Source organism: Culex quinquefasciatus, chromosome 2, assembly GCF_015732765.1.
Source record: "Culex quinquefasciatus strain JHB chromosome 2, VPISU_Cqui_1.0_pri_paternal, whole genome shotgun sequence".
Lineage (NCBI taxonomy): Eukaryota > Metazoa > Arthropoda > Insecta > Diptera > Culicidae > Culex > Culex quinquefasciatus.
The window spans coordinates 23,439,035-23,449,651 of record NC_051862.1 but is presented as its reverse complement, the minus strand read 5'-3'; the positions used below and the strand labels follow the sequence as shown (position 1 = coordinate 23,449,651).

General features: G+C 46.9%; 5 protein-coding genes across 5 annotated transcripts; 4 read left to right on the top strand and 1 right to left on the bottom strand.

Moving 5' to 3' along the window:
* Nucleotides 1-203: 203 nt before the first annotated feature.
* Nucleotides 204-964, bottom strand: LOC6048214 (histone H2A). The gene has a single exon (XM_001865132.2). It carries the CDS (start codon nucleotides 779-781, stop codon nucleotides 389-391), a length of 393 nt encoding a protein of 130 aa, XP_001865167.1. The 5' UTR covers nucleotides 782-964; the 3' UTR covers nucleotides 204-388.
* A 15-nt stretch (nucleotides 965-979) lies between these two features.
* On the top strand, nucleotides 980-1,582 carry LOC119767402 (late histone H2B.L4-like). Its single transcript, XM_038255924.1, has one exon. It carries the CDS (start codon nucleotides 1,010-1,012, stop codon nucleotides 1,406-1,408), a length of 399 nt encoding a protein of 132 aa, XP_038111852.1. The 5' UTR covers nucleotides 980-1,009; the 3' UTR covers nucleotides 1,409-1,582.
* A 2,328-nt stretch (nucleotides 1,583-3,910) lies between these two features.
* Nucleotides 3,911-4,351, top strand: LOC119765930 (uncharacterized protein K02A2.6-like). Its single transcript, XM_038250203.1, has one exon. It carries the CDS (start codon nucleotides 3,911-3,913, stop codon nucleotides 4,349-4,351), a length of 441 nt encoding a protein of 146 aa, XP_038106131.1.
* A 132-nt stretch (nucleotides 4,352-4,483) lies between these two features.
* On the top strand, nucleotides 4,484-5,131 carry LOC119765929. Its single transcript, XM_038250201.1, has one exon. The coding sequence runs from the start codon at nucleotides 4,484-4,486 to the stop codon at nucleotides 5,129-5,131; it is 648 nt and encodes a 215-aa protein (XP_038106129.1).
* A 3,949-nt stretch (nucleotides 5,132-9,080) lies between these two features.
* Nucleotides 9,081-9,707, top strand: LOC6042919 (histone H1, orphon). Its single transcript, XM_001870824.2, has one exon. It carries the CDS (start codon nucleotides 9,081-9,083, stop codon nucleotides 9,705-9,707), a length of 627 nt encoding a protein of 208 aa, XP_001870859.2.
* The last annotated feature ends 910 nt before the right edge of the window (nucleotides 9,708-10,617 follow it).

Below are 10,617 nucleotides of genomic sequence, written 5' to 3'. Positions count from 1 at the left end.
TTCTATTTAAACGCGTGTAATGGGAGGCCGTTAGAGCAATGTCATACCGCCTCTTTCAAATGTTGCTCCAGAAAATAAAGTTGCGCGTTGCACAGTTGTCATATCAAAAGGGCAAAAGGGGAGCATAGAGTCGAAAATCTTGGGCAAAATAATTTTTGGGACGTGATGGAAACGGAATGTTCCATTTTCTAAGCACGATTTGTTTTACTGGCTGGCAAAAAAAAAGTAGCTGTCAAAACACAACTTTTCAAGAATGTTTTCAAATCTGAACCATCCATACACCATTTTCAAATGTTATTCCAGCTAGGATAAACAAGAGTACTCTTTCGTGAATATTTTAGTCGTCCTGAAAAGGACGGTTTGTTTGCTCCTCTCTCTCTCTCTCGCTCTACTCAGAGGCTGCCACAGGCGCCTTCTTCTCCGTTTTCTTCGGCAACAGCACCGCCTGAATGTTCGGCAGTACTCCTCCCTGGGCGATGGTCACGTGGGACAGCAACTTGTTCAGCTCCTCGTCGTTCCGGATAGCCAACAGCAGATGGCGCGGGATGATTCGCGTCTTCTTGTTGTCCCGGGCGGCATTTCCGGCGAGTTCGAGAATTTCCGCCGCCAGGTATTCCATCACCGCAGCGAGATACACCGGGGCACCCGATCCGACGCGTTCTCCGTAGTTTCCCTTCCGCAGCAACCGGTGAATCCGACCCACGGGAAACTGCAATCCAGCGCGGACCGACCGGGACCGAGCCTTGGCACGCACCTTTCCTCCCTTGCCACGTCCAGACATCTATGAGCAGGTTGTTAATCAGCAGACAGTCGTCGATTGAATGATGGTGAAAAATTCGGAAATTTTGCTTTTAACCGGGAAGAATAGGAGAACGGGACGAAAGGGGCGTGGTCTCCAATCCATAAGGCGGTTCATACGTCACCATTCTGCGCGAACAAAACGAGCTGACAGGTCCGAAATCGTCATCTATCTTTGACAGTCTTTCAATCGATTAGCATCGTCATCACCATGGCACCGAAGGCAAGTCCAGGCGGCAAGGCCGTCAAGAAGGCGGCGGTTGGCAAGGCTCAGAAGAACATCTCCAAGCTCGACAAGAAGACCGGCGTCGGCAAGCGGAAGCCCCGCAGGAAGGAAAGCTACGGGATGTACATCTACAAGGTGCTGAAGCAGGTCCATCCGGACACGGGCATCTCGTCGAAGGCCATGAGCATCATGAACAGCTTCGTGAACGACATCTTCGAGCGGATCGCGGGGGAAGCTTCCCGGCTGGCCCAGTACAACAAGCGGGCGACCATCTCGTCGCGGGAGATTCAGACCGCGGTTCGGCTGTTGCTGCCCGGGGAGTTGGCCAAGCACGCCGTGTCCGAGGGAACCAAGGCCGTGACCAAGTACACCAGCTCGAAGTAGAGGCGTTCTGCTGACCTTTCAAAATCAAACGGCCCTTTTCAGGGCCACTACAATTTTCACGAAAGAGTTGCTCTTAGTCCGATTTCTGGGTGCAATATGTATGTTATTTCTGTAACCAAACAAAACTTGTTAAATTAAATTGAGTTAGGGGAAATATACCCATTTTAATCACACTAAGCCGATCGACTAATTCTCATCACTTTTGCCGTTTCTGCTATTAAATCAACATTTTTAGATGTTTCAACAATGGAGAGTTGCTTGCTCACTTTTATTTGAGCTATTTATTACTTTGGAACAGTCAAAAACACTTTATATAAGCTGTAATTCATGATCAAAGTGCTGATAGGCCGATAATAGAAATAGGCTGAGAAAGGGTATAGTTTTTCAAAAGTCCGTCACAACGTGACTGGAGTAAAAGAGATGAATGGATGAAGATGTAGTGATGGATAGATAAAGTTACAGTTACCCCAGTCACGAAATATTCTAGCGGATCCGAGTTCTACAAGAATCTTGCTAGAAAAGGTGGAACATTTCTGATAGAAAGCAGCAAGAATATCATGCTCTGCTAGAGTTCTGCTTCCCAGTCACGACGTTCTAGCATAGTTCTCACAGGGCTGGAAATTCTTACAGAATTCTAACAGTAATGTTCCATTGTTCTAGCAGAATTCTGGCAGAGCCAGCTCTGCTATAATATTTCGTGACCCCGTTAATGCAATTCACCGAACCAGAAATTAGTAAAATTCCAGGGTGGTAAAAATTTTTCGCGATTTTCGCGGCGCGGATTTCTGCTGAATGTTTATGTAAGTCTATCTTCAAGAATACAACACATTTCGGTATGGCTTTTTGCTGCGAGTTTGCCTGGATTTGTACAAACATTCCCAGTCACGAAATATTCTAGCAGAGCTGGTTCTGCCAGAATCCTGCTAGAACGGGTGAACATTTTTGCTAGAATGCTGTAAGAATATCCAGCTCTGTGAGAACTCTGCTAGAATCCTGCTAGAACGTCGTGACTGGGTTAGCCTACCTACATTTCAAGCAAAACAACGTAAATGGGCCAAAGCCGAAGTGTAAACAAAGAGTTTGTCCTGCTCGTTCCTAATGTAAATGTAGCAGGCCTTGACCTGCACAGCTGATGCAAGTCAGTTCAATCCCGACTAGCAAACCAGTCGGGTCTGACGCCTACCTGCAGGTCGAGGTCGAAGAGGAATCGCGCAAGCTGCTCACCGTGAACACGCATCGTGGCCTGTTCCAGTACAACCGACTGCCGCCTGGAGTCAAGCCGGCGCCTGGAGCCTTCCAGCGCATCACCAACAGCATGGTTGCCGGCATTCCTGTAGTCAAGACGTACCTGGACGACATCCTCATCGCTGGCCGCACCAGAGAGGATCACGATCGCAGTCTTCGCGCTGTTCTCGAGCGCGTGCGTGAGTATGGCTTTCACTTACGCATCGAAAAGTGCCGTTTCGCCCTGCCACAGATCAAGTTCCTCGGACACATCGTGGACAAAGATGGCATTCGGCCTGATCCATCCAAGACGGAGGCCATCGCCCAGATGCAGCCGCCGAAGGATGTCCAGCAGCTGAGGTCCTACCTCGGCGCAATCAACTACTACGGACGGTTCGTGAAGCAGATCAAGCAGCTCCGGGCTCCCCTGGACAACCTGCTCAAGAAGGACGCACCCTGGCGCTGGTCCGCAGAATGCCAGAAATCGTTCGAGCAGTTCAAGGCCATCCTGCTTTCCGATCTGCTGCTCACCCACTATGACCCGTCCAAGGAGATCGTTGTCGCAGCAGATGCATCGAAGTACGGCCTCGGCGCCGTCATCATGCACCGATTCCCGTCCGGTGAGGTGAAGGCCATCGCACACGCCTCTCGCTCACTGACGCCGGCGGAGATGAACTACGGACAAGTGGAGAAGGAAGCCCTGGCCCTGGTTTTCGCTGTCACGCGATTCCACAAGATGCTGTACGGACGCCACTTCCTCCTGCAAACCGATCATCAACCACTGCTCAAGGTTTTCGGCTCTAAGAAAGGCATTCCTGTCTACACGGCGAATCGTCTTCAACGCTGGGCCTTGACGTTCCTGCTGTACGATTCCGACATCCAGCACGTTTCGACGACGGCTTTCGGCTACGCTGATTTCCTCTCCCGGCTGATGTCATCCCAGGATCGTAATGTGAGGATTACGTGATTGCCGCCGTCTACGTCGAATCCGAAGCCAGAGCCATCCTCGACGACTCAATCAGCAACCTTCCAGTCACTCACAAGATTATCGTGGCTGAGACGCGAAAGGATCCAGTTCTCCAGCAAGTGGTGAGTTTCCTCAACGAAGGTTGGCCAGCGAGCGCCAAGCTGATTGCTGACCCTGACGTCAGAAATTTCTTCGCTCGGCGCGATGGACTCCAAGTCGTCGACGACTGTGTGATGTTCGGCGATCGGATCGTCGTGCCCCTCAAGTTCCGCAAACGGATCATTCGCCAACTGCATCGTGGACACCCAGGGATGGACCGCATGAAGTCTCTGGCCCGCAGCTACGTTTACTGGCCGAATGTAGACGACGCTGTGGTGCAGTTTGTTCGCCAGTGCAAACCGTGCGCTGCTGCAGCGAAATCCACGACGAAGGCGACCCTCGAGTCGTGGCCTCTCCCGAACAGGCCGTTGGAACGTGTCCACATCGACTACGCTGGACCAGTCGATGGTTACTACTATTTCGTCATCGTGGATGCCTACTCCAAGTGGCCCGAGATCTTCCGCACTCGTGCCATAACCGCAACTGCAACCCTGGACATGCTTCGTGAGACCTGTTCCCGTTACGGCAACCCGGACGTCCTGGTCTCAGACAACGGAACGCAGTTCACCAGTGGGCAGTTCGAGGAGTTTTGCCGTGCAAATGGTGTCACCCACCTCCGCACTGTGCCCTACCACCCGCAGTCAAACGGCTAAGCGGAGCGATTCGTTGACTCACTCAAACGTGGCCTCAAGAAGTTGAGTGAGGGGGAAGGCTCGCCCACACTGGAGCACTTGCAAACGTTCTTGTCGGTGTACCGTTCCACGCCCAACCGGAACACACCGAACATGACGTCTCCAGCTGAAGCATTCCTTGGACGACCCGTGCGCACCACACTGGACCTGCTGAAGAAGCCTGTTCCTGCCACGTCGGTCGCCGTCAACCACAAGCAAAACGAGCAGTTCAACCGTCGGCATGGAGCCGTCAAACGCGAGTTCAAGGACGATGACCTGGTCTACGCCGAGTACCACCAGCGCAACACCAAGTCCTGGATTCCCGGCCGTGTCGTCGAACGGAAAGGTTCCGTTAACTACATCGTGCAGCTGGACCTGGAAGGAAGACAGAGGATCGTGAGTTCGCACGTCAACCAATTACGCCCTCGCTACGATGCTGAAGTTCCTGACCAAGTCCAACAACGTCTACCGTGGGAGATCCTGATCGAAGAAGCTCGACCGATGCTGTTAGCCGACCAGGAAGAACCTGAAGCTCCCATCGAGATCGACATTCCTGTTCCGGACAGTCCCGCACCACCGACCCTGCCTGGAACCGAAGATCCACTGGAAGGTGGATCTGGCACAAACCACTTTGTGCTGCCTGAAGATGCCGTACCCACCGACAAGCCCGTTACGCCGCCGAAGCCGCAGACGCCGATACTTCCTGTTGGTCCACGACGTCCCGTTCGACCGTCCAGGATTCCACGGTGGCTGAACATGTAAATAATGTAAATTTGGAAGCTTTAATTTTGGAAGGTTGAGTATTACCTCTTTTATGATGTAATTTTACCTCAATTTAGACTGAAAAAGTGACATTACACCAGAAAAGTGGTAAAATTACACATTCCCAGAGGTAAAATTACACCTTTTTTCTGACATAAAAGATGTACCCCTTCCCAGATGTAATGTTACCATGATTTTTTTTTCTGTGTACGACATCTCTTAAGGGGGAGATGTAGCAGGCCTTGACCTGCACAGCTGATGCAAGTCAGTTCAATCCCGACTAGCAAACCAGTCGGATGCAAATAAACAGTTTTTCCGCTACAACTAAACTGTCTTTCTGTTGCATAGCAACGTATTTAACAGTAAACATCCACTGACTTATGCAGGACAGACTGTTTACACTTCGGCTTAAGTCCATTTAATTGTTTTGCTTGATTTTTGTCTTGTTTGCGAGTTTGGCAAACTGTCAAACACAAAAAAGTGCGAATTTGTTTGTTTGCGGTAGTGTAATAGCTCCTTAACACATTTACTCATTTCTGAGTAGTGAAAATATACCTATTCTCTATAGGCCCCCAAAACCAAAGCTAAAAACTCGATTCGCCACCTACATTCGAGTAGGAGAACTTTGGTGCAAGGTTACGTTTACGTTTTTGCGCGATAAGTGTAAAGGCGAGTGAAAACTATTTTAAGGTCTTTTAAAAGAAAATTGATCTTTTGGAATAAAATAAAGTAAACAGGAGGTAAAAAATAAAAAGTTCTATCGATTGACTTTTTGATTTTTTTGCTAAGTTGCCTTTTTCATTGAAAATTCTGAGATCTGGATTGAAAACGCGAGAATGAGGTTAGATTGCAAATTTTGAAAATCATTCCAATTACAATTTTTCAAGCTGAGCTTTGCTTTTATGGTAGAAGTGACTTTAACAAATATTTGTCCACTTGAATAATCTACATTCTCAATTGATTAGTTAAGTTTTGGTTGATTAAAACATTCCCTTATTTTGAATCAGATAATGAACAGGTTAAATCGGCCATCACAGAAATATTTTCGTTTATATCAATTAAGCTATTTATTTCTTACCTGAAAATGGTATAATTTGCTATTAATGTCGATTTTATGATGAAATAAAACAATTTCAAATTTGAAACCAACTTACTCGCTGTAGGTTATAATGAAAACATCACCCCAAGTTTCAGCGCCCTCTAGTGGCGGGTAATTTTGACGTTTGATTGCCTATTTTCGGCTTCGGAGTTCGTTGCCGCAAAATAACCTGCCATAAACTTACCAACAAGAGAGCGTTCTTTTATTACGTAACGCAAAAAAAAGGATTTTAGACCCCCTCCCCCCACTCGTAACAAATTTTTCATACAAATTTTATAATGTTTGTATGGAGCTTGTACAGCCTTCGACCCCATGGATGAAGCCTAATTCCTTTTTTTGCGGCAAAATTTCTCATTAGGGGAACAGCATCTAATTCCAGCGTGCCTCTAATGTTGGCAGGTCAGAACTTTGACATTCAATTAAATCTCATTAACCCACCGGAGGTCGCGTACGTGTACTTTGTACACAGTTTGTAAGGTCACTTGTAAGAAAGGCGAAAACACGCGACTTCCCGAAGGTTAAAAGCGTTTTCAACTGAAATCGAGTGATAAATAGCTCAATAAGAAGTGAGCAAGCAAGTTTCCATCAAAAGTTTTGCAAAATTAGTTGTTTAAATAGTGAAAATCAGCAAATTGGACGGAATTAGGAGCGAGTGCTTAACCTGCCAAACATATGAGAATTTCCCCTACTTTGATTGTACGCACAAGATGAGAACTCGACCACACGAAAGTCGCCATAACCGTCTAGGTTCGATTTTGAAGAACACTGTCGTCCTGAGGCCTAAATTGATGAAGATCTATATTGCGGTTCGACCTGCCAACGCGGGTTCCGAGGACGGGTGCATGCTGGATTATCGACATTGTCATCAGTCACCCGGGAGTCCAGCACCACGTAAACTGGAAGCAATTGAACAGTGACGACATCGACACCGCTGTTGAAGACCACCGCTGATTGACTTTGAGAAGGCATTTGACCATGTCTGGCACGATGGGCTTGTGCACAAGCTGATGCAGTTCAACGTTCCTGGATAGGAGAACCGCTTAATTCTGAATCGGGAGGTCTGTATCAAACCCGTACGGTTGTCCAACTGGAGTTCCTCAAGGCAGCATCCTGGGCCTGCAGCTCTACAATGTGGATACCTCTGGCATCCATCAGCTACGAGGATGCCGAGGAGCGCAAGTTTCGACTGCATCTTTCGGGGGCCGTCTCAGAAGTACAGGACGTCGCGGCGGGTGTGCCGCAATGTAGCCTTATCGGCCCAATCCTGTACCTACTCTTTACTACGGATGTGCCTCCGCTTCCAGCGGACTGTAAGCTAGCGCTATATGCCGACGATAGCACGATCATTGCCAACGGTAGGACACCAGCCCACTACCGGTTCCGGCTCCAGCAGGGTGTGTCCACCTACGTCGCGTACCTGGCCAGCTGGAAAATCAAGGTTAATAAGTCGAAGACACCGACTGTCGCCAGCTACTATCCGCCACCCGACTGCTACGTGGGTGTCAACGGCTGTATTGTTCCGTGGCTGCAAGAGGTCATCTACCTTGGGGTGATGTTTGACTGCAAGCTACCGAACCTAACAGACTCGCTGAAAGGCAGATGCTGAAGGCGCTGTATCCGCTGATCGCAAGGAGGTCGCGTCTCTCCCAACGAAACAAGCTAGCTCTCCTGAAGTCAGTGATAGCCCCGGTCGTGAACTACGCTATGGCAGTGTGGGGCAAATGTACAGGTGGTCCAGAACCGGCTTCTAAGGATGATACTGGACGTCCCCTATGACACCAGAACCAGAGACCTGCACCGCATCGCGAACTGCAAGACCGTCGAGCAGCGAATCGAGGACTCGCTGGATAGGCTGTTCCTGAGCGCAACCGCTCATCCGAGCGTTGGCTACCTAGGTTATCAAATTCTTTTAATTAGGTTATCAAATAAAAACAAACAGATACTAACAGTACAACACAACCTCACAAAGCACACATTTATCACTGATAAACAAAAGGATATTCCAAAGATGAAAATTGTTAAACAATGTATAACTTGACCTTTAAAAACATGTAAACAACAACAAAGACTAATAAAAATCAATTTAAACAGAATAAAAACTGACATTGAGGTGATCCGCATTGTTCTAGATTAAATTAGGTAGGCTTATTTCAATAATTTGCTTCAAAAACGGCTATAAATCCCGCAACATGTACCTAAACTTGAAATCATTAAATAAACACACCCACAATCAAAGATGAAATGAACCTTCTTGACCACTTTGAATGTCCAAAAGCTGGAATAAACTTAATATAGGCGAAATAATTTCAGCTATCTTAATGCTTATCCATCCTCAGAAAAGCTCTAGTATCTATCAATTGCTGGGGTAATGATCAAGGTTTTATCTAACTACCTACTATTTAAAAGTTAAAATGCATGAACCTGCAAAGCATTATGTTTGCAAAACAACAGGTAGATAACGGATTATAAGTGTAAACCGACTGCAGTAGCAAAAATAATATTCCATAAATTTGTTAACTTATTTTTGCCTTTGTTCTCGTCTCATTTGCATCAGTCAAGTTAGGAACATTTATTACAATTAATTTATTTTGTATTTATTTATTAAGACAATTTCCGAACAAATCCTACTCATGTAATCCCACTAAATTCCAATTAAAGCAGTAATTTATTTCACCACTTTCTCCGAAATTCTACAATTACCATCACAAAATGCAACACCCGTTTTCCCTAACACGGACGCAACATTCAAGTACCTATTTCGGCTAGCCTTGAACGCGTTTTCCATGTGGAATACTTAGCATTGAAAAGTTGAGTGTGGTTAGAGTGATATCGTAAACAACAACATTGCAAATGGCCGCTACATCGGAAACAGCAGAAGACCGGTCCAGCCCGGAACCCGAGACTATCGAGGAGGATGAACAGGAGTCACCATCTCCCGCGAAAGCCAAAGGCAGGGGAAGACCCAAGAAGGAGAAGGCCCCCAAGGCGCCCAAGCAGCCCAAGGTAAAGGTTCCGCGCGGTCCTGGTCGTCCAAAGGGTAAATCCAAGCCGGTCGGCCGTGACAATCCTCCGATCGCCGATATGATCATAGAAGCGATGGAGACGCTCGAAGACCGTAAGGGAATCACACTGCAAGCCATCAAGCGATTCATGGATGAAGCCTACGGGGTGGACCCCCAGCGACTGAGTGTCCGAATCAAGAAGGCAATTCTGGCCAAAGTGGATTCAGGAGATATCATCCGAGTTCAAGCGAATGGTGGCCAAGGACGCTTCAGACTGAAACCCTTCAAAGTGGCTGTGGTCACCAAGCGTGCCGCACCGGAGAATTACGTCCAGCTGCCGTACGGAAAGTCTTCGCCGGCTAAACCGGCCGGTAAGATTGGGAAGTTCAAGAAGGCTATCGCGGATGCGAAACCGGCGGATGACGCTTCCGGTACACCAACGAAGGGCAAGCGCGGAAGGCCGAAGAAAACGTAAATCGTTGATTGCTGTGAGCGAAATTGCAATTCCCGAAGAATCACTTCGTAAAGGGACAAGACAGCCGAGGAGATTCTTGGTGCAAGAGTGCGGCTAGAGAAACTGGATGTGCGGACACACTATTTCTGGCAAATGTGTTCCGCGACCATATTGACTAAAAAAATAAAAAAAATCAGCCCTTTTAAGGGCTACCAACAGCATGAGTAAAGAGTTATGTTTGAAAATAAAAATCACTGTATATTTTAATGTTTTAGAAATATTAAGTTTATGGATATGAATTCTTGAAACAACCGTCGGTATATGCATCATCGAAATTTCAAAACTAAATGTACTTTAAGCAGCATTGAATTGAATCGCAACCTTTTTAGGGTTAAATAGGTCTAGGTTATACTTTACAATAATTTTGGGTTTTGATAGGTAGGATACTTTAATATTTAATGTTAAATAATTGCATTCCTCAAATGCAAAACATCAAATTAAAGCAATGTAACGCAGAAGTTTTAAACCCTCAAAACATGAAATAAAAATGATTAAAGTAAAATTTACTTTGGGCTATCCATGGGCAGTAAGCTCCTCTTCAACAAGACAGTAACCAGTTGTAATGCTATGTTAGGTTCCATGTTTACGCATCAGGAAGAATAAGCTTGCTGTCTATAAAAGCGTCGTTTGTCAGTCGATCAAGTATTAAACATCCACTTTGACAGGCAGCTGGTGAACGTTGAAGAAATCATCGCTGCTATTGAGGGTGGCCCAGCCGGCGATGTCGAGAGCGGTGGAGGCAAACATGAGTCAGTGCAAATCGACCCCACCATTGAGAAGCTTGTCAAACTCCGTAACATCTACCGAAGGAAGTATCAGCTCTATCTGAAATAATTAGGGTCAGCTTCTCTGATCACACTCGAAACTTCTT